The sequence below is a fragment of the Marmota monax genome, unplaced genomic scaffold (assembly GCF_021218885.2).
Source record: "Marmota monax isolate L192 unplaced genomic scaffold, Marmota_monax_Labrador192_F-V1.1 WCK01_AAM20220418_F8-fsc00001, whole genome shotgun sequence".
Classification (NCBI taxonomy): domain Eukaryota; kingdom Metazoa; phylum Chordata; class Mammalia; order Rodentia; family Sciuridae; genus Marmota; species Marmota monax.
Window position 1 is genome coordinate 51694915 of NW_026693777.1, and position 24532 is coordinate 51719446.

Genomic DNA, 24532 nt, shown 5'->3' on the forward strand with positions numbered 1-24532 from the left:
ACCACAAGTTCAAAGCCAGCCTCAGCAACTTAGGGAAGCTCTAAGCAACTTAGTGAGACCCTGTCTCAAAAAAAAAAAAAAAAAACACTGAGGATGTGTTCTCAGTGATAAAGTGACCCTGGGTTCAATTCCTAGTACAAAAAAATCTGCCCATGAAATGTCAAAATTCATACCTTTTTAAGTGAAAAATAATTATTTTTGGTGCTTTGGAAATACTGGCCCTCACAGCTGTTTCCTGCTTGGTTTCACAAAAGGAGCAATGAATTTGGTTGTTCCAGGTCAATGAATCTTGTTGAAAAAAACACTGGAGACAGTCCTGTTGAGAAAGAAAAAGCATTTGGTGACCAAACTGGATAAACTGCATCCTGGGGTCTCTGTCTATATTAGAACTTTTCTCAAAGTCAGCAAACCAGGAGATATCAGTGTCACACACTGCAGCCCGGACAGCTATAAAATCTACCCAACTGAAGAGCTGCCTCTTTCTCACTTAGTTACTGAGATGGATTGATTGCTCATCTCACTTATTATCTATGAATCAGCATCTTAATATTGGTGGTTTATTTCAGAATCATATAGACTACCGTTTCACATTCTTCTCACCGCTAAAATGGCCTGATGACTGAAAAAGGGCCATATCTGAGGGTTCAGGTGTGGTGGCCCTTAAAGACATTAGGGCAGAGATAAATTAGACCCCATATCCACAGGAGATACTCTCCTCACTGTGGCCAGGGCCCTGGTTCTGCACACTGTTAACCTAAAGAGGAAGATGAGCATATATTTTGTTTTTAGCAGAACAGCCAGCACCCTCACTTAAAGAGTGTTTGGAATTTCTTTCAACCAATCTTTAGTTGTTTCATCTGAGAACAAAAACCAGTCCTGAGTAAGTAACAGGATTCTGTTATCTCATTCTGATACGTGAAAACTTTCAGTAGTCAGTTGTGGTGGCACATGGACTTGGGAGGCTGAGGCAGGAGGATCTCAGGTTTGAGATCAGCCTCAGCAATCCAGCAAGACCATCTCAAAATAAAAATAAAAAGGGCTGAGAGTATATCTGAGTAGTGGATCACCCTTGGGTTCAATCCCCATGACTAAGAAAATAAATAAAATGAAAAACTGAGCAGCAGATGTGCTTTCATAATTTAGAGAGAAAATACAAATCCATATATAATTCTGCAAGGAAGATTATTGCTCCCTACTTCCTATTATGCTCCTCACTTACTACTTCTGACATCTACTGTCCCTTCCTGATCCCCAGGCCCCTGCAGCCCTACACTGCTCTACCCTACATCCCTGCTTACACGTTAACTTTTGGCACTGTGGTGAAGAAAACTAGAGAACCAAATTACGGCACACGATTCCACTCTCTCTTCCAAACACATTTCACAGCATTAGTCCAAAATATAAGAGCTCAAGACTACAGTCAGAATCTTATTAATATTTAGTTCCCGGTTTGAACCTATAGAACTCTGGGGTGAAGGCGGGTCATAATGTTTTTGCAAGAAATGATAAATTCCCTATATGCCAGACCATCTCTATAGAGTAAAAATCCCACCTAACTTTTCAATTTTACAGTGAGACTGCTTTTCAAGTAAGTATGTTTAGAAATACAATCACTGCCAGGTCATGGTGGTATATGCCTATAATCCCAGTGACTGGAGAGGCTGAAGCAGGAGGATTACAAGTTCAAAGCCAACCTCAGCAACTTAGGGAAACCGTTAGCAAGACTCAGTCTCAAAATAAAATGTAAAAAGAGCTGGGGTAATGGCTTAGTGGTATAGGGCCCCTGGGTCCTATCCCTGATACCAATAAAACAAAACAAAAAAAACCCTGAATCCATAGTACTTTTGGCTAATAAGTTGCTTTTCCAAAAAATGCCATTATCATGAGCTTCTCTCCTTCCTTTATTTCTTAAGTTGTAAAGCTGCCTTCTCAGACTGAAAAAATGTAGAAAATAACCCTGAGAACATCTGGGGCTAAGGGTAGAGCAGGACAGATGTATCCAGTAGTAGACCGGCACAGTGGTGCGGGACAGTAGTCCCAGCTACTCAGGACGTGGAGGCAGGTGGATCACTGGAGCCCAGGAGTTTGGAGGCCAGCCTGGGCAGTGCAGCAAGACTCTGTCATAAGAAAAGAAAAGAAAAAGCATTTAATAGTAGGGGCTTCCTACCTGAAGGGAACATTCATATTCAGATGGAATGGGGAGGGAGAGGACAGTGAAGACTTCGTTCTTGTAGGTGCAGTTCTCACACTTCAAACATATGATGCCATAATTGAGCTGCCCTTCAAACAGCTGTGTGATGATAGACGTCTCATTGGCAATCACCTTCCTGCAGCATCTCTGAGCAGATCCTTTCTCATGTGATCGTCTTCGGTGGTACTGAATCAAGAATAAACCCTCATATCAACTATTGGTTATCAAAAAACAGTTTTATTTTATGTATTTATTTATTTATTTATTTTATTCTGATTAGTTATACATGTCAGTAGAACGCATTTTGACACATTGTCCACAAATGGAGCACAAATTCTCATTCCTCTGGCTGCATGTGGTGCAGAGTCACTCCAATAGTGAAATCTTAAATGTATATAGCGTAATAATGTCTCAAAACATATTTTAATAGAATGACATTTTCCTATCAGAATGATATATTCCCATTAGAAACCACTTAGTTTTGGATTCAGACAATAAGTAGAACAAGGCCTTCCTTGAGAGTGTATGTCATTTGTGATTTTTGATGGTTCAGTTATTTCCCTTATTTGGTAAAGCTGAAACTGAGGACACCCCAACTAGTAAATGCAAGTCCAGGCCCCCAATCTGACAGCCTCTGACTGAGATAGAGGAATCTGAAGCTAGTTTTTCCTGGAAAAGGGGTAAGTCAACTACTTAACTAACCTTAGGCAATGAAAGCTGATCTAGAGGTTAAATGAAGGAATATAAATCTTTCTTCTTCCCAGTCTCTTCAGCTAATGTTCCCTACTCTTTTCTACTTTAAGTTATAGAAAACACACTTATAAATAAGTCAATGAATGAATGAACGTTGTGCCCCAGACTACTCTTTTTTTTTTTTTTAATAAGTAGCCATCTGTTCCTGTGTCAAATATAGGCACACTTGGTCCTTAGTGTAGGTTCTGTTCCACTTTATATCACGAAACGGACTGGTCTCATTTCTTGGCCCTCATCTTGATGGGGCCACATACACAGTCCCTGATAGCTTTGTCCGCTGAGTGGGTGTGGGAAATGTGCTTTTATCTTCCCCTTGGTAGTTAGTGGTTTTGATCTCAGGGTAGATACAAAACGTTGGTGCTTTCTCCAGTTTTCTGTTAACAGCGAAAGAATGGAAACAAAGTTCTACTTATTTTTCACACACACACACACAAATGCAAATCTTAAATTTCCAAGGCAGCCTGACCTAACAAGTCTTGTGGCCTGGTTGGCATCCAGCTTATACTGGAAACAGCATTTCCAGAATTTTCAGGGGCTTCAGGGCCTCCGTAGACTGCTCTTGGAGCTGGATCAGCTCCCACAGCCAGCTCTAGTGGGAGCTGCGCTTGCCATCCTGCAGGTGCTTGCTGCTTTCCTCATGCTTGTTTGCTGCCAAGGTTTTCCACTCTGGCAGGAACCAAATGCCCTCATTTCCCCTAATTTCTAGTTTGTCCCAGGGAACCAGAATGCTATTTATTTCAGATTGGCAGCAGATAAGAACATGCGTGATTGCTACTGAACAACACCTTCCCCTCTGACTAAAAACAGTGCTCTGTGGATAGCTTGTTATTACTGACAACGAAAAATGGAACTGAAGATTATGATTAGTGGCTCAGCTTGTGATCTTAATCCTAATGCTAATGATTTCCTGGATGTTAGGTATGGACAAGGGAACATTATTATAAGGAGACTGCATCAAGTCAAACACATATCTTCAGAAAGCATGGGTCTCAGACCAGTACCAAAGGCAGAACTTTAGAGAAACGGGTGATTTCAAGTTTAATCAAATGTATGTCCCAATCCAACGAAGAACTCAGGTTCAGCATGTTCAGTTTGGACATGTTTAGTACATGGGTCTGTCCCTTAATGTAACGTAAAGCCTGATATTTTCAAGGATTTGTAGATATCACAAACATTTAGGTTGTAAAGTTTTACATTATTTCTCATTAGGAATTTATTTTTTTATAAAAAATATGATTTCCACTTTTAAAAACTAGTTCATGCAGCTTTTATTTGCAAAGGAAACTAGATTAGTAGTTCCACACTTGGCCAATCACTGGAAATGCCAAGAGACCTTTTTCAGTCTAACTAAATAACACCAAGTAAGTGCTGTAGAATCCCATCTCCCCAGGTGATTCTGCTGAAATTTGGTGAATACATTTGTACATTCAAGTATCCTAGCACCTAGAATAGTGCTTGGCATGGAACATGCAACATTGACTAAATAAATGAAAGAAAGAAAAACAGAAGTTGCTGATGAGACTGCAGTCTTATCCTAAGACCATAAACCCTACTTACCTTTTTCAGAGCTTCATGAAGTTCATTTAGGACATAAATCAAGAATTCCTGAGCATCTTGTTGTGTCTTTTTCATAAACGCTGGGTAGAGATTGCCAAGAGCTGACCGAAATATTTCTGGAGAGACACAGTCTGAGTCTCCGAGCCACATGTCTGTCATCAGGTATGCAAAAGCAGTGGCAACCTCACTGCAATCCCTTGGAAGAAGGAAGGGGCATGTTTCTGGCTGATTTAATGAAAAGAGGCACCTAATCACTCAAGCATGGGGAATCAGTCCAAAAATAGAACATCATTCATTTTTTGGTTGCCCATCCCACTTTACTCACCCTAGATCTGTTGTCTGGGGAGCTACAGCCTCGACAGGCCTGTTTAACCCTTTGCAGGGATTCCGGAGGGTTCCTTCCCTAACCTCTCCTGGGGGGTTGGGGCTGGGACTGACTGCAGGGAACACACAGGGTCTTACTTCTGAAGAGCTGTCATGTACTTTCCAGAGAGGAAGTACTCCACCAGCGGCGAGATGCTGCAGAGACACTGCAAGATGGCATTCATGTAGCACGTGTTGCCCAAGTTCCGCAGGCCAGTCACGCCCTGGGAGTGGGGCTGGTTCTCATCCGCCTCGTTAACTGGAAGGGAGTCATAATAGTCTGTGCACTCTGCACTGTGTTGGTGCCACGTGGAAAGAAGGAAAGCGTTTTGAGGGAACAAAATACGTGCAAATGACAATAAGCCCCTTTTGACTCACGAAATAAGAATCCTTAGTAAGATTTCCCTCAAACATGTTCCCTACCAAGGACAGAAGCATTTGAAATTGAAGTCTAAAATTGAATTCTGTAAAACAGAACTCTGACCAAGTGCTTGAAGCCAAACAAGACAATAGATAAAAAACTTTCTCCCTAAAATTCAACCAAGAGAACTGAACTGTTCAGTTGGTTAGTCTAAAGTGCAAATTTTCCTACTAAAATCCAAATTTTTGCCATTTCTCCTGGGCAAGTAAATTATTACAAGTAGTAATGATAACAATAGGTAACAGTTAATAATAGCAACAGCTATAATGTATTTAGCTTGGCAATACATTAAGCACTTCACATGCATTCTCTCTCTTTCCCTCTCTCTCTCTCTCACACACACACACATATTTAGTTGTCAATGGACCTTTATTTTATTTATTTATTTATATGTGGTGCTGAGAATTGAACCCAGTGCCTCATACATGCCAGGCAAGTGCTCTACTGCTGAGCCACAACCCTAGTCCTTTTTAACATGCATTTTCACATTAAACTTTTGCAACAATTATATGGGGTAGGAACAGTTCTTTTAAAATCAGTCCAAAATATTACAGATGAGATACAAGATTTTAAGTGGTTTAGTCATTTGCCCATAGTAATACACAAGGGAGGGGTAGAGAGGTATGTAGGAAAATATATACATATATTAAAAACACATACATATGTGAGTATATATATATATATATATATATATATATATATATATATATAATATCTACAGAGAGACATAGAGAAAAGGAGAGCAGGAGAAAGAAAAAGGATAGACTTTGTTGAAAAGAAGGTCTGAGTTGAAATTCTGACTATGCTATCTACTAGCTATATGGTCTGGGAGTCCTATACCTACTTTTCATCTATAAAACAGAACTAATGAGCTAGGGATGAAATTCAGTGGCTCCCCTGTCTCCATACTCTGTTTGATATTAGGGCCCCAAGAAAGAGACACATCACCTCAGTACCTGTACTCACAGTCATGCCCATTTGAAAAGTGCTCAATGTTACACAAATGGCCATTTTCACTTTTATTTACCAATGTCACAGAGGTCCTGGACTGTCACTCTTTAGAAGTGCATGTATTGATTGCCTAGATATTAGATAATATCTTCCTTTACTTCTGGGTCAAACCTGGGGGAACCCTTTCTAATCTAACCCTTTCTAATCCCTTCACTCCTTTGAACACGGCTCTTCCCTCTACCTGAGTTTATCTAGAAAGCTGTAATAAATAGAGGCTCACAGGACATAGTAGATACCGAAGTCGTCTGCAGGGAATGACTGATGAGAAGTCATTTTAATAGAACCACGTTGGACTTTCACTTCTATTCAGGAGCTCCGGCTAATGCTTTTAACTTCATTTCTCCAAGCCTGTTATGCCGGCTCTTCTTGTTAGTTTTAAATAATTTATAACTCTTCCCCCTTTCAATAGCTGCCAACTGATCGTGACTGGTGTCAGACACCATTCCAACTTGAATCTTTTCATGCATCATAATCCTTTCCACTCACCCTCAAGATTCTAGAATGTTGCCAGGAGATACTGTTACTTGGTTGTCTGAAATGCATTTATAATATTAGATTTCCAAGAATGAAATGTACATATATCTTTTCTCCATCACTCTGTTTCTCTTGTGTGTCAGGAGCAATGAATCAATCATTGCTTTGAGTTGCCCAGAGACAGAGGTGACACCTCCCTTGGGAATTTCTCAGTGCAAAGGTGCCGATCCAAAACTACCCAGTTGATGGTATTACACTGTTAAAAGGGGGATTCTGGGAGGGGAGGGGGCATGGGGGCAGGAAATATGGTGGAATGAGATGGACATCATTACTCTAGGTATATGTATGACTGCCCATATGGTGTGACTCTACTTTGTGTACAACCAGAGACATGAAAATTTGTGCTGCAATTGTGTACAATGAATCAAAATGCATTCTGTCATATATACCTAATTAGAATAAATAAGTAAATTTTTTAAAAGGGGGGATTCTGTGCTAGCCACAGAATTTATTAGTTCATAATCTTGAGTTGAAAAGCCAGCTGCCCAGATGTAGAGTTATGGGTACAAGCTGATATGCTCTAATTGAGCTGTTTTGCCCACGACTTCAATTTTGTTTATCTTAAAGAAGCTTTCTCACAACAAATCCTTTTAATGTTTAAACCTACATAATAAACATGCTGGGCCTGCTCATAGTAAGTCTTCTTCCATGAGAAGTTTGGCTGATCCATCAGGTCCTGCTTTTTTCTACTTTTGTATCTGTTTGTCTTTTTTTTCCAATCCCCTCACCACCCAGTTTGAGAAACTGAGTAAATGGTCATGTGGGTTTGTGACATGTAAGTATATATTTTACACACAAATATCCCCCCTGACATGTATACAAAATATGTCCTTCCACCAAGGACACTATGGCAACCCTGCCCACTTTGGGCACCTATTTCTCCCTCCCACTGACTTCACCCTTCCCAAGATCCTGAGGGACTGTTCTCACTCTGGGAAGAGAGGCAGTTGGGTTTTGTTGCTCCCAGGGCACAGGGACAGAGTGGAATATTTCCTTTCTTTGTCATCAACTAATATGCTGGGGGTGGAGGTGGAGGGTGGACATAGACACATTACTAGTGCCACACAGGTTTATCATAGAATTGACAAACTGGGAAGTTATGGGGCACTCATGATCTTCTGAGTTCTCTTTTCTTCTTCTTTTTTTAACATTTATTTTTTTTAGTTCTATGAGGACACAATATCTTTATTTTACTTTTATGTGGTGCTGAGGATCGAACCCAGTGTCTCATGCATGCCAGGCAAGCACTCTACCACTGAGCCACAACCCTAGACCCTCTTTTCTTCTTCACAGAGGACTCTGCTTAAGAAAGCACTGGGTAGACTGACATCTGAATCAGTAATGATTGCCAAGTTCTGGTAACGTAGTGTGATTATTTTTATTTTGCAATCTATATCCATGAGCAAGAGCCAGATGTTCAAATTCACCTTTTGTTTTTGTTATTAAGGAGATTATTTTCATCCCTGCATATAACCTCAAGTTAAGTTCCTGGGCTCTGCTCCAATATACAAAATTCTTGTTTCTCTTTACCAAATCAAAGGAAAGAAATTTTTGTTAGATGAGAAATATAATACTAATTTCCAGTAGAGGGAATGATCCTTATGTGTATGTTCAAGTTTGTACATTTAATTAAGATTAAAAAAATGTGGCAGTGTTTTTATCTGAAGCAAAAACCTCTGATTATCAGTTTGCCAGTTTGATGCTAATGGTTTGAGTAGCATGAAGGTGAGTGAAGATCACTAGCCAGTTATTTTGAAGAACATCCCTCAGGGATGGGTTTGCCTGCTATTTTCTTGTGATTAGTCTCACACTATATATTTTAGAAAGAATCTCACAGAAGTGATGGTGTTTTCTTACTGTATTGTATTAGGAGGTTCAAGATTTTAACTTGCCCCAACATTGGTGAGGTTAAACGTGATAACTTCAATAAAGTGGGAACTGCCAGATTTCTCCATTATAGTAATTCGTAATTACTATTTTGCAGAGATGTTCTGAGACTATGTAATTGGCCTGTTCCTCATCAAATTTCCACACATTAGCCAGGCATGGTGACACACGCCTGTAATCCCAGAGACTCGGGAGGCTGACAAGAGGATTTTGAGTTCAAAGCGAGTCTCAGTAAAAGCGAGGCACTAAGCAGCTCAGTGAGATGCTGTCTCTAAATAAAATTCAAAATAGGCTGGAGATGTGGCTCAGTGGTCAAGTGCCCCAAGTTCAATCCCTGGTACCAAAACAGACAACAAAAAACAAACAAAAACTTCCAAAAAGTACTTTTGACATTAGTCAGTGTTTCTTGGCTGGATCAAGTAATGCTATGGTGCTTGTGAAGTTTTTCTAATGTCATTTTCACATTAATCAGCTGGTACTCAGCTATAAAAGAAGAGTTTTCTCCTTTTTTAAAAATTCTTTTATGGATTCCTATTTTGTTCAGTTATTATTGCTATTTTTAAAAATGTTTTTTAGTTGTAGTTGGACACATTTATTTTATTTATTTTTTTGTGGTGCTGAGGATCAAACCCAGGGCCTCGCACGTGCTAGGTGAGCACTCTACTGCTGAGCCACAACCCCAGCCCGTTATTTATTTTTGATGTTCAAATCATCCCAAGATTAGTTTGCAGGAGGCCCTTCAACATGTCTGCTGTGTTCATTTCACATCTCCCCATGTTTTTAATTCTTCCTTTCTTTTTGGCACATCAGGATCTTTCGGACCTATCTTGTACTGCCCTGCCCTAGTCCTGAAGTTGTTGTGGTGTATTTGAAAAAAATCACTGGGTCAGTCTTGAAGTTACAAGACATGGAACCTTTCTTTATTTGCTGTTGGGTTGAAGGGCAACAGACAAGTTGCCTCTGCAATCTTCAACCCCCTGCAGAAGGTAGAGTGTACTCTTCTTGCAAAAAACTGCAAGCCACCAGTAAGTCAAAACCATAGCAACATGGGGAGTGGGTCAGAATGACCCAGTACAGTCAGTCCTTTGCCTAAGAAAAATGGAAACCCGAAAGAACAATTTTATATTGTACAAGAAGGGAAACACTTTCCCAAGGCTGTCAGTTTCTAAGTAGGGTGTGCTAAGCAGGATCAGGATGGCAGAGGCAGGGTTTTCTCATGAGAGAAGCATTTCTTACATGACATGTAGTCTCAGGGTAAAATGGAGTTTCTCTGGTCAAGGCATATAGTTTGGCCCACAACACTGTCAGCCACTTCTCTTGAGTCCTGGCTCCTGTTAGTGGGGAAGAATATTTAGGCACTCAGAGTTGGGTATACAGAGGTTATTACCACATCACTACTTCCAGGTTGTCTCAGTAGAAAGAGCTGGGAAGACGTACATACAGAAATCCACATCTGCATGTGGAACTGTACTTTGAGAACTATGAATTCACGTAGATAATCCCAATTCCAAATCTTTCAGGGTTTACTCTAGTTTTTTTCCCCTTCCCATATTTACAACCTCATCTTCAACAGTGGCATACCTAACTCCCATTATCCTCAATATATTTCCTTCTGTGATCCGCCCTTCTGCATGTAATCAAACTCCTGCCACTGCTGCTGTCCTTTCCATCTCCCATCTCACTCTTCATGCTGAGACGCCCCATGCCAGGTCACTGCTTCTCGTCTAACATGTCTTCACTCCACAGGTTTCAGACTAAATTGTAGATGAGTGAAGAAAAGAAGGGAGTCCTTCTGTTAATTTTTTGCTTCTCCATTGGTGGGGTACTTAAAAAAAAAAAACAAAAACTTCCTCATCCCTTAGATACTTTTCTTTCCATCTAATTATCTGGAAATTTTACATTGTTTTAATATTACTAACATTTTCTTTAAGTACTTCTACAAATATAAAAGTAACTCACATCTTAACTTTTCAGTTCAAAAGTTTAAATAGCATGGGACACTGTATTATCCCAACCTATCTGATTTTTAAGCTATGGAGGATATATAATGAATTTATATGAAATTTTTCATTAATCTATTTAGCCCTGGAGACCACATAGTGAAAGTTAAGATAGCAAGTGTTACTCATACCTACTTAAAATTACTTTTCAAATGAAGTCAAATTATCGGTAATACTTCCTAAATAGAAATGAGACTTTGTTTGCTCTTACTGCCATCTTTCCCTGAAGCCTTATCATATTTAGAAAATTTTTATCTATCACACCTCCCGTGGAAAGAATGTAGTAACGAGGGACTTAATATTGGAGTACCCTATGTGCTGAATACTTAACTCACAGCACCTTTCTAACCCCACTATGAGACAGATATTCTCAGAGATGCCTGCTCAACTAGCTGACATCACTCATGGAACAAGTGACAGAATGAGAAAGTCCAAGTCTATCCAGCTCCATTTTGCTCTGCAGTGAATATAAAATGCAGTAGCTACAAAATTGAAAGGCCCATAGGATGTATCCCTACTTCATTTCTTTTTATTGCTACATAATATTTCCACTGTATCGATATATGGAAAAAGACCTATGCAGATCTTTTAACTCATTTTAAAAAATTGAGGTTTATTGTTGAGCTTAAGAGTCTTTTTGTGTCCTTTATCAGATAGACTTGAGTTTTCTCCTATTCCATGGGTTATTTTTTTCATAGTTAGGAGTGTATTTTAAAGCACAAGTGTTTCTAATTTTGATTGGTTCAATTTGCCTGTTTTTCTGTGGTTTTTATGCTATTGATGTCATTACCTGAGACTATTGCCTAATCTGACATCACAAAGATTTACCTCTGAATTTTGTTCTAGGAGTTTTTATTTAAATTTTGGCTCTTATATTTATTTATTATTTATTTAAAAATATTTTAGTTGTAGATGGACATAATACCTTTATTTATTTTATGTGTACACAATACATTTATTTATGAGGATCAAACCCAGTGCCTCACACACTGAGCCACAACCCCAGCCTGGCTCTTATATTTAGATTTTAAAAATCAACAGTGACACATGCCTATAATCCCAATGGCTCTGGAAGCTAAGGCAGGAGGACTGCAAGTTCAAAGTCAGACTCAGCAACTTAGTGAAATCCTGTCTCAACAAAGGGCTAGAGATGTCACCCAGTGGTTAAGAGCCCCTGGATTCAATCTCTGATACCAAAAACAAATATTTTGAGGTAATTTTTGTATATGCTATGAGAAGGAAGTCCAACTGAGTCCACCTTCATTTGCATGTGAATATCCAATTGTCGTATCATTGTTTATTGAAATGTAGAATTTGAAACCCTATTAAAACAAAAAACAAACAACAACAAAAAACCAAAAAACTTTGCCTATTATGTTAGATATTTCACTTATGTATCATTTTAAAATGCAATTTGAGGGTCATTTGGAAAACACTGGTTATGCATTGGAAAATATTAGTTATGTGGATCTCCCAAATCTCATTTTACACTATTAAAAAAATCTCATTTTACTATTAAAACAACAACAACAAACAAACACTGTTTTTAATACCAACAAATTTCTTTAGAAAGTAATTGGAAAGCTATCATGCTACTGGTATTAAGAGGCAAGTTTTCCAAAATTCTAATTTTGTTTGAAATCTCAAATTTTAGCATTAGCAAAAAATAAGTCTTCTGCCAAATATTCAAGTCTGAATATGGTGGGTTTTTTCCCTGCCAGTCATTCTAATCAACGATCAATCAATCAATGAGTAGTTCTGTTTGTAACTCATATAATTGCTTAAGTATGTGAGAGTAATCCAAGGCAATGACCATCCAAACATAAGTGGGTATTTATTGTGTAGTGAAGTATACTTGACCATCAATGAAGCATTCTTGTCAAAAATTTAATCCTGAATCTGATCAAGCCTTTACATCTAATAACTGCATATGCAGAAAACAGAGAAATAATAGCAAGATTCCAAATGTGGAAAACTTCTTAAATACATCAGTTCTTCCAAAAACAAACAGAAAAAAAGATGGAAGGGGAAATCTACATATTGGAGACTTTAAAAACAAATCAAGCAATTTCAATGTGTGAACCCTATCTGAATCCTAACTAAAATTATTTTTAAAAAATTGTTAAGAACAAAGACTATGTATCTGATGATAATAAGGAATTGTAAACTTTTTAGGTGCAATAATATAGTTCTTAATATTTTACGAACATATACTGAGATATTTATAATTCAAATGAGAGAAAAATTCCATAATGTAGGAAAGCATGGAAATTGCCTGGGAAAAACAAATGAAGGAATGCTAATATTGGGTGGGGAGTGCCCTCTTGTTTGGTATTGTCCACTATCAGTGGACATGTGTAGCTTTTCTGAAGAATAATTATATCCTCTCCCATCTCCATGACCAACAAGACCCCAGGGAAAGAACTCTGCTTAAAGGAATTTCCAAAAAGCCTACAAAAGGAAAACATATTCTAGAGAGGATCAGAAGCTTGGCTTAGAATTTGCCTAAGAGAAAGCTAACATCATCTGGGACCTACAATACAGATGCCTTGTGTAAAAACAACAACAGATACAATAAATAAGGATGATTAAAAAATCTCTGCAGTGCAGACACACACTTTCCTGCAAATGATCTCTTTTTAAATAATAAGCAGCTGTTTATTGTGTACTCTTGCTTCAATTGTCTACTTAAATATGTAAGAGAGCATCATTGTGATCTTCCTTAAGAGAGGATGGTATTGTGAAAAAACATTTTTAACATTCATATTTTTTACTGTGCCTCCCACAAACTGCGTATCATGCAAGGGGTTAACTACCTGGTGAAAAATCTGAGGATCCTTTCTCTCTGTGAAGTGTGCAATCTACTGTGGTGAATACATAGATAGTAGCTATGAAAGCAACATAGTCTGACTTGAGGGTGAGAAAGATGTGTAATTTTCCTTTATATCTTTAAAATATTTTCTATGTCACAATAAATCAACATGCATTACTTCTAACAGAATAATGGTACACATGCATCAACAGATTGAAGAAGGCATATTATTAGAGAACAACTGCAGAAGAGAATTCCAAAAATTCAAAGAATTAATCTAGTAAAAGTGTTTCATTCTCTCCAGAGGATGAGATTAAGAAGAAAAAAATTTAGAGACTTAGCAAATGACAATTTCTGACCATGGAGTAATATAATGAGCAGTGATAATTTTTCTTTATGGTGAAAAATGCAACTTATAGATAAACTTTTACTGTCATGAATTAACCAAAAAGGTCACCCCATTAGCTCATTTAAGGAATACCTAAAAAACACAAATTGAAGGGCTGGGGATGTAGTTCAGTGGCAGAGTGTTTGCCTAGCACGTGCAAGGCCCTGGGTTCAAGCCCCAGCATCACAAACAAGCAAAATTCAAATTGTACAACAAATATATCAATCAAGGTAACTCTGAAATAAATGTTTTTTAGAGTTCTATTATTTTGAGAAAAGCAATAGGTAAATAGTAATAATATTCATTAAAGCTATTAATATTAACAAATTATATATAAGCTCTAAATTATTACTTCTGACCTATTTTAATGCACGTATATCAATTTCATTAAAATATTTTCAGAACTGAAAACTTGGGACTTAGTGGGTTAATGGAGAAGATCTGTTTCAGCAGAGTGAGCAGGAAATGGTACAGAAGCCATCAGTGATTAGGTGCTAACCACCTAGTCACTATGCTTGAGAGTCAATAAAACATGTGGCTTAAGAGCACAGAGGAAAGACAATCTGGCTGAGTTTGAATCTTAACTCTACTACATACTAAAGTACAAAAATCTCAGGAAAGCTACTTCACCTCTCTAGCACTTCGATTTTCTAATCTGCAACATAGGATAACAATCCTTAATACTTATTTAATAAAATCATTATAAGAATTAAATAAATTAATAAATACGAAATACTTAGAGCAATGCCTGACAAACAGTACAAACTAATTCTTAGCTATTATTATCTTGTGAAAATAAGCAACATGAAATTAAATGCGAACAGATAATCACCTTTTCTGATCAGCAAGAAACTTAAGGAAAAAAAAACAGTACAGGAAACAAGTGTCATTTAAACATCATACAAATAGGACATCAAAAAGCATAGGTGTATAAAAATGGTTTATTACTCTGAAAATAAACTGATATCCTGAAAATGTCAAATATTTTTTAGGAATGATTAAACTCACTAAACATCTGTAAACAAGAATAAATTTATTTAATTTCTTTTAAAGATTTAATGATATACAAAATGTATATAGTATAATATCTTTTAAGTAATACACTTTTTCTTTCTCCCCCCCCATCAATATTAAACACTATTTAAACAGCTTATCTCTGCTTGCCTTGTCTGTATCTATGAGATACACTACTGAATACAAATAAGCTTTACATTGCTTCCTTCCAAATAATAATTAAAACTAGTACCTAGGAAACAACAAGAAAAAAAAAAAAAAGGGGGGAAAAATCAAAGCATAAAACTTTAGATGAAAAGCTTTTCTTGTTGTCGCTGAATATTCAAAAATATCTGGGGCAGTTAAATTACATTTTATTGGCATAGTTGCATTGCAATCTCCCGACATCACATAATGACGATCCAATTCATTTAATCTCTTAAATAAGTACCACAAACAACATTCATGTTCAGATGTTCCCACATAATTTTAAATAAAAGCAAGAGCTCACTTTTACATTCTGATTTGATATACTGGTCAATAACATCTTTGGGGAAGTATGTAACTTCCACTACAGACACAGATAGGGAAAAAGTAACTTTTCTCATTCCCTTGAAGAGCGAGTTAAATATCTCCTTTTACCATGGCTTTCTTCTGCTTAACAGTGGCTTGATAAGACAATGTTAAAAAACAAAACAAAACAAAACAAAACAAAAAACTAATACTTTTGCACAATTGGGCTCTAACAAAAAAATGGCTCTATCTTTAAATAAGGAGCCTAACCCTGATTCATAAATAAAGTCTTTCTTAGAAAATGGTCTTCAGCTGAGGCTCTTTATATTTCCATGAACCTAGAATTAGAAGTCACCTTTTTCATGTCCAACAAGCATCTAGTAGAGAGTTAGTGACATCACTGAACACAGCGAGGAAGACTTCTGACTGCCATTTAACCAAAGGCTAAGTGTTTTCTTCATTTCTCTAGCTGAATGGCAATAAACCAGCTGCCAATAAAATGTGCACAGACACCTAACTTTGGTTAATGGTATTGCACCACATAAGAGGGAATCATCACCCTCATCAGAACTAAGTAAAATGACACCCTCTGCTTAAGAGCCCTTCAAAATTTTTAAATACTAATTTTCCATTACCTTTAAAATTTCTTCAGCTGTCCACTGAATCCTATAGGGAGTTTCTAATTGACTAATTAGGTCAAAAGAATATTGACCTTTAAACTGTGCTGGGGTCAACAAATTCAACTTGCACACACCTTTTCTATATTAACAATTTCTTCCTGAAGGAAAGTGACATAGTAACATTGAGGGAAGTTAGGCAAAACCAATGATTCAGTAATATTATAACATCAAACGAACAGAATTAGTTGATTCTGATTCTTTGGTGGAATTTCCAGGCTGAAGATTCAAATCTGAAGGTTCTTCCTGAGGAAATATAATCTTATCAGGTGTATAGTCATTCCTCTTCAGATCTACATTCACCAACCCGAACAACAACAACAACAACAAAAAACAAAAAACAAACAAACAAAAAAAAAAGTCAGTATTTCTTAGAAATGGAGAATTAAGAACATTTTATTAATAAATTTTCCTCTAAACATTAGACCTTATTTTCTGCAGTTATATATTTAATGATCACAAAATTTATATACATAAAAATGAAATCATTCATTGAACAAACACAATTATTACACACTGATCATTATTAATCAGCAGCCATTCATATAAATTTGGGAATATACAAACGAAAAGGCAGACAAGGTCCTTGTTCATGGAGCCTATATTATAGTGGATGATAGAAAATAAGCAAATTGAAAAACAATACAATTAGAAACAGTAACAAGTGCTTTGAAGAGAAGAATATGATGAAGTATGATAAGGGCCAGATGAGAGACGGTATAGGGTGATTCTTTCAGACAGGGCTGGGCAGAAAAGCCAGAGGAAGAGACTCTCTTGAGTACAGACCTGAATATTGAGAAGTAAATTAAAATTCTAAAAGGAATGTTCTAGGAAGATAGAAGGTTAACTATAAAGACTAAGAAAGAATTAAGACTTGATATACACTAACAGTGGCATGTAGACAGTGTGACTTATGTATAGCAAGTGAGAAGACTAGCAGAAAATGAGGTCAAGCAGCAGTTGATGGCCAAGCATTGTCAAACTATAACCTGTGGGCTAAATTTGGCCTGTTGCATATTTTTATAAATAATTTTGCTGCAATGCAGCCAAGTTCTTTGTTTATTGTCTACAACTGTTTCTGCACTGTGATGGTATAATTAGGTAGCTGAGACACAGACCGCATGGCCACAAAGTAGAAAACACTTACCTGTCCTTTATAAAAGTTCACCAACCCTTGATTTAGGGAATGTAAACTATGATGTATAACACAGATTAAAATAAATCTACTGGAAGGTTTTAAGCAGTCTCACGGGAGAACTATAATCTGATTTGTTTTAAATAAATATTCTAATGGACATGTGAAGTTAGGGGTAAATGGCAGCCATCCAAGAAACAAGATGGTGCCAATTAAAATGAAAAAGAAATGATGAATTTTAGGGGAGATTTCAGAATAAGAGTATATAGAACTTGATGGATTGGTCATGAAAAGTGAGGGAAAAGACACTGGATAGTTTTAATTTAGAGGCTGAGCAGCTAGCTGGGTCAAGCATTAGCGAAATGTAGAAGTGGAGACTTGTGTGTAGGGGTGGGAGATGAAAAATCAAGAGCTCTGGAATAGATATGTTACTATAAAGATACTTTAGGATATCAGAAACAGGAGCACAAGAAAGTAGTTAAGTCTTTAGATAAACTTGCTACAGTCAGTATGTAAAATGCATTTATAGCCATGAGACAGGATGAAATCACTTAACCCTTAAACCATCAAATTCTAAGTTTTCAATTCTGTGAACATTTCAATGAAATTGACACAGGTGTATTAAAATAAGTTGGAAATATTGTATTTAAATACGTCAGAAATATAATCACATTATAATCATTAAAATATTCTTACTATAATCTATATCATATTATATATACTATATCCATGTTTTTATAAGTGTTCCACATTTGGGATAATGGGACAAAACAGGTTAAGGAGTTATGACAGATGAGAATAGAATTAGAAACCTTTATGCAGTAATATCAAATTTATAATTTAAATCAAGCATGGTCATGCTTATACTCTTGTACCTTTACATGAATATAAAAAAGAACTGATACTCAAAATATGAACTGTTATTTTAATCTGAAAAATAGTCTACATAAAATGACCCAAATACACGTTCACAACTACATGTATTTTTTTTTTTTTAATTAAATTTTACTTCAAGACAATGCAGTATGGCCTCAGGGAATACAAACTAATATGTAGCTGTACTATACCAAGAATAGTAGAGAGATATGCAATTATAGCTCAGTTTTGATTGTGTTATTAACCAATGGGTGTAATCATAAGTAATCTCAACTAATTACACTATCTACAAAAGAAGGGAAGTGTATTGGGTTGCTGCTGAGGTTGAAAAAATTAGAGACCATTAAATCAAATACTTGTACCTCTAGCCTTAGCCTTAACTTGGCCAAATTAGTTGGCTACCTAACCTTAGCCAAGTAGTTATTACTATTGGTTATTACTATTGTAGTAACTACCTTGGCTAACAATTTATGTACTATATTAAGACATTTTTTTACCTGGAAGTTTAAGCTTTCTACAGCAAGAATTACAGTGATGTTTTGCTCTAAAGTTTTTAATTGCATCTTCTCCTAGATTCGCTGGGCCAAAAACCATATCACAGGATCTGTGAAATTGATTAAAAAAAAAAAAAGAAAATTTATGCAAACAGAAATGTAGAATCTGAAAATATGCCTTAATGAAATTGTTAAAACTTATTACCTCTTTTCTTCTGCTTTTATCACAGATGGGTCAGTCAAATTTTCACCCACACCTTTATGTATATGTAAAAAAGACAAAAATTTTTATTACATAATTGATATTAACATTGACGTTTGCATAATAAAAGTCTAGAGGTTATTTTACCACATCATCCATCATTACAATGTTAAAATTATTCAAAGGAGTATAAGTTCTTCTCTCTTAATATTTCATAACTTGATTTATAACCTCGGCATCCCACCAGGAACATAGATCCTGTGATGTGAATGAGAGTTAAATGTCAAAGTGAGAAAGTAGGCATGTAAGCTCCTATTGGTACCCAGTTTCTGATTCAACAGGGCCTTATGTGAAAGGTCTATACAGTCTGCCCTTGATCCACCTTAGTTATTAGCAAAGGACAATTTGGTACATAAAGAAGCATAAATCCATAGGACTTTTAAAAGAAACATTTTTGATTTAAGAAAAAAAAATCACATGTTAATATATAATAAAATTATAAAGATATTCAGAACATAAAAAGTAAGATTATGAACATCTTCAGCTCCAGCCCCCTCCAGAGTTATTAAAAGCATGGTTAAATCTTTCTAGTCTCTCATATATTCATATATAAATACCACCTACTGACATTTTGAATAATCAGCAAATTTAACCTATTAGAATGAAACCTAATTAAATGGTTTATCCACAAAAGAAAAAAAAACATCAGAATTAAAATGCAATACTCTTTTCCACCCAACAGATTGGCAAAGATAAGGAATATTCAACACTGGAGAGTCTGTAAAGAAATGGGCATTTGAATACAATGCTGAATATAAATTCAGCTTTCTATGGAGGTACTTTCAAAAACTGCTTTTCCTTTTTACTAAGCCCATTTAGGAACCTACTTTATGGAAATAAAAGTAGCAAGCAATACATGTGTATGTTTGCAGCAGCACTGTTTATAGTGTCAATAAAGGATGTAAATGCTATACAGACTATCACAAAACTATTAAAAGAAATAACTTAGATTTAATAAATAACAACCTAAAATATGTCCATGGTATATTGTTAGGTGGCAAAAACAAGTGAAAAAAATATACATCTCCTGATCGCAGTTTTGGGAAAACCATCACAACACAACAAAATGATAAAAAATTAAGGAGGGGGTATTTTCATTTGTGTGTGTCTTTATGGAAGTAAAGAAACATTAAGGATGGGAACACTTTGTTTATATTTTTAATGTTAAATTATATAGGAATCATCTAAAATATTCCTTCAAAAATGGCTTTATGGGGCTGGGGCTCAGTGGCAGAGCACTTGCCTGGCGTATGTGAAGCACTGGGTTCAATCCTCTGCACCACATAAAAATAAAGGTATTGTGTCAAAAAAAAAAAAAAAAAAAAAAAAAGGCTTTATGAACACATTAATTATATAAAGAAAATCACAATTATAGATCACCTTTGAATGATGTAAGGGTAGGGGTACTGATTTCCTGTGCAGTCAAATATATGCACATAATATTTTCAAAAGTTTTTCCAGGTCTTTCTTTATTAACAAGTGCTTGCTGTTTGTTAACTTAAAAAAAAAAAAATTGTTGCAAACTTTCATTATAAGTTAAAAATGAGGTCCCTAAAAATCTTGACCAGATATGAGCAAGTTTTAAAAACCTTTAAAAGTGTATTGAGAAAAACTAGATCAAACAAAAACAAACATATTTCTTATTACCAAAAAGAGAAATCTTTTGGTAAAAATAAGAAAAGCCCCACACTGCATAGATAATGCAGATAGTTTTAGTTATCTGGGCAAAAGGCAAGCACTTATGGTACTCAGCTCCAATCTTTTTGTTTATCTTATTGCTGGAATTTCATATTCATTTCTTTGTGTTGAGGTGATGGTTGAGATGGTAAGCAGACATTTAATAAACCCTGTCCTGCTCAGTCTTGAAGGGAGCAAAATCTCATCTGATGGGTGAGCTGTCTCTTTGCCATCTTGTGATTTAAGATTTTTTGGGTGTCTGTGTGGGTAACCAAAATGGAAGCAGTACTGATGCTGAGATGGCTACTAACCTTGGGTCTCATCTCCTTGATTTTCCTTATCCTCTTTATTGCCGTCCTTTCTAGTATGTCTTTGGAGAGAAATCCCTGCTGAATCGAGGTCTATAACCCTGATACACATTCTGTCTCATGGGTCTACCTTGTACCCTGGTTGTCAGCACCCTCCACCACTTCTCCCTGTACAGGAGAATTGGAATACTGTGGTCGACGCATAGGGTCTCTGCATGTAATAAGGTGGGAATCTTCACCTGCAGAAGGACCAGCATTGTTGGAACTGGCCTTCAGAAATGCTCTCATATCCCTCATTCTTTTCCCACTATTTTGGTAAATCTGCTGGTAAATGCACAAAGACTATGACTGAATGGTTACGGTCTACTGTATATATTTTCCAGCCTTGAACTGGAACTCCACCAAGAACCATCACGTCTATTGCTTCTTTATCCTTTTCTCCTTTAATAACATTAAACTCCATAGCCTTCACTCTTACACTGTAAAGGTACTTCCTTAGGTTATTCTTTATGGTAGTCTGGTATATAAATGTATCTTCCTTGATGTTATTCCTGTTAATAAAACTGTATCCATTTCTTACACTGAACCTTTATTTAACTGCTCCCAAAATTTTTCCTGTGATGAGATTCTTGTCTGCTTTTGTCTCGGCTGGTGGGTACCACTGATGTGAGGCTGCCTGCAACATGGCTCCATCTGTTATCCATGATGCCAGGCTTAGTGTTGGCAGTGATGAAGTTAGAGGCAAGGGCCAAGGCCTGCCACTCACTACCAATCAAACTCTGTGTGTATATATATATATATATTTTTTCTTTTTTGGGGTATTGATGATTGAACCCTGGGGCATTTTATAACTGAGCTACATCCCTAGTCCTTTTTATTTTGAGACACAATTTCATTAAGTTATTTACACCCTTGCTAAATTGCTGAAGCTGGCCTCAAATTTGCAATCCTCCTGCCTTAGCCTCCTGAATTGCTGAGATTACAGGCTCATGCCAATGCATTCAGCTTCTGTGTATAACTTCTGACTCTCCCAATACTTTAATTAATAACCTGCTGTTGACTGGAAGGCTTACTGATAACATAGCTGATTAACATATATTATGTATTATACAGTGAAGAATATAGGAGAATGTCAAGAGATTACAATTTCTAAGATGAACTGCAGTACTCTATCTATCTATCTATCTATCTATCTATCTATCTATCTATCTATCTATCTATTGGGTGGTGGTGCTGGGGCTTGAACCAAGAGCCTCAAGCACAGTAGGCAAGTGCTCTATCACTAAGCTATACTCCCAGCCCTTTTATTTATTTTCTTGTTTTGAGACATAGTCTATTAAGTTGCCCAGGCTGGACTTGAACTTGCAATCCTCCTGAATCAGCTTCCTGAGTAGCTGGGATTATAGGTATATGTTGTCACACTAGGTCACACAGCATTTTAAATGGATGCTTGGAACATCTGAACTAGCAAGAGAAAGTGACTATAAAATTTTTATAGTAATACAATATGTGTTGTAATTTTATGCAGTTATGAGTTAATATCATGTCTTTACATTTATTAAAAATTTCTTACCTTCTTACCTTTTAAAAAATTTTTTATTTTTTTGGTACTGGGGATAGAACCTATGGCCTTGTGAAGCTAGGTAGATAAACACTACCACTGAGCTATATCCCCAGGCTGACAACTTCTTTACATTTGTTTACATTTCTCTTGACTGCAATGGCACCATGTGCACCCTGTATGCATAAATACTGATAAATTCTAGCTCTTTATCATAAATTTGAATATATTTTATGGTAGTTAAATGATAAAATAGACTATTTCCTACAGATATTTTATACATTCATGACATACTTAACATTTTCTTATTTTTTTTGGTAACTCTACACTATATGGTTCATCTGTGAATTTTTAAAAATTATCACAAACCTGCAAAAAAGAAATCCATATTTAAGTAGATCTGTGTAGTTAAAATTCATGTTGTTTAAGGGTCAATTCAACTGTACTTTGCTCACTGAAAATAATTACCACCCTTTTAATTAAATAAAAATAAAGCAGGAAATTTTGTTTGGTCTCATTTACTTGCAACTTGAAGAAAATTAAGAGATACATACTGAAGAATCTTATTAGAATATTATAAGAATATAGCTGACCTAACTAATAAAAGAGCAAGTTTTTACTATATACAAGTTTTTACTATATACTACACACCAAGTTAGTAATGTACATAAAATGATGAACTACTGAAAAAGTTATATTTACACAAATTTTCACTGAGCTGAATCAATAAACTGTTTGCTTTTAAATAAATTTAAAAAAATATTTTTAGTTGTAGATGGACACAATGCTTTTATTTATTTACTTACTTAAAAAAAATATCTTTAGTTGAGGATGGACACAATGCCTTTATTTTATTTATTTTTTTTTGTGGTGCTGAGGATCGAACCCAGTGCCTCACATCTGTGAGGCATAACCCCAGCCCCTTAAATAAATTTTTACATTGGTATCTGTATAATGAAAAGAGTTACTGAATGATAAACATTCTAGACAATTATTCTTATGTGACTTAAAAATATGATCTGAGTTTACATTTGAAATTAAGGCTGTTCTTTATGAAGAAAAATTATATATGAAAATATTATCCAAGCAGAGGGATGCTAATTGCCTATTTAACTTTCCTTTGACACTGTTGTAAAGCTGAAGAGACATGACTTCAAGCAAAGCTGTTTTCTCACAGCTACAATTTCTTTTTCTTCTTTCACATGTACATCAGAGTTATCTTCTAAAATGGTTGTAAAGAATTTTTTCAAAAATTTTTTTAGTTGTAGATGGACACAATATCTTTATTTTTATTTATTTATTTTTATGTGGTGCTGAGGATCGAACCCAGGGCCTCATACGTGCAAGGCAAGTGCTCTACCACTGATCTACAACCCCAGCGAGGAATTTTTCATACCCTGTTTATATACTGTACTACCACCCACCAAATGCTGGAATATATTTTCCTTCTCCTGAATCCTAGCTGCCCTTATAACCTGCCTTGAGTGCTGGACTTGGTGGTGCTTGCCTGTAATCTCAGTGACTTAGGAGGCGGAGGCAGGAGAATCTCCAAGCTCAAAACCAGCTTTAGCAACTTAGCAAGTACCTAAGCAACTTAGTGAGACCCTGCCTCAAAATAAGAAATAAAAAGGGCTGGAGATGTAGCTCAATGGTAAAATACTTCTGGGTTCAATCCCCAGTAATAAAAACAACAATGACAACAACAACAAAAGACTTGCCTTGACCAGGAAACATGTGAAGCAAGGAATGTGGGCCTAGCCCTAAGTATTTCTACTTTCTCCCTAACAGAAAACAATTGCCGTGTAAAAAGTCCAAATACCTGAAACTACCATGCTATGTGAGAAAGCCCAAGCTACTTAGCCATGTGGAGAGACCACTTGGGAAACTGAGAAATTCAGCTGATGAAATACTAAAGGCTGCATATGCTTATCAAAATGTTTTACCTTTACAACAATTAAGATAGCCAAATTTCATTATTCAAAGCCCTGATGGCCATATTCTACTGCTGATTGACTTATTTTATAGCTTCTATCAATCTAAGATTTTAAATTAGCAGATTCAATAACACATAAATAGGTAAGAACTTATTACACAATTTCACCATAGCAATATTTTAATA

General features: G+C 36.1%; 2 protein-coding genes and 1 pseudogene across 4 annotated transcripts in view; all 3 read right to left on the bottom strand.

Moving 5' to 3' along the window:
* Positions 1-6569, bottom strand: part of Usp50 (ubiquitin specific peptidase 50) — a 45773-nt gene extending 39204 nt beyond the window's left edge. Inside the window, exons 1-5 of the mRNA XM_046461111.2 lie at positions 6517-6569; positions 4964-5158; positions 4502-4697; positions 2168-2377; positions 174-316 (exon numbers count right to left, since the gene is read on the bottom strand). Of these exons, the coding sequence (XP_046317067.1) occupies positions 174-316; positions 2168-2377; positions 4502-4697; positions 4964-5158; positions 6517-6569 (797 nt within the window). The remainder of the gene's footprint in view (positions 1-173; positions 317-2167; positions 2378-4501; positions 4698-4963; positions 5159-6516) is intronic.
* Positions 6570-14933: 8364 nt separating this feature from the next.
* Positions 14934-24532, bottom strand: part of Trpm7 (transient receptor potential cation channel subfamily M member 7) — a 103759-nt gene continuing 94160 nt past the window's right edge. For all 3 annotated transcript variants that reach the window (XM_046460781.2, XM_046460780.2, XM_058584794.1), the window contains 3 exons: positions 18811-18862; positions 18609-18715; positions 14934-16393 (listed from right to left, as the gene is read on the bottom strand). In XM_046460781.2, the coding sequence (XP_046316737.1) occupies positions 16263-16393; positions 18609-18715; positions 18811-18862 (290 nt within the window). In that variant the 3' untranslated portion in view covers positions 14934-16262. The remainder of the gene's footprint in view (positions 16394-18608; positions 18716-18810; positions 18863-24532) is intronic.
* LOC131424831 (Y-box-binding protein 1-like) lies at positions 18872-24531 on the bottom strand (annotated as a pseudogene).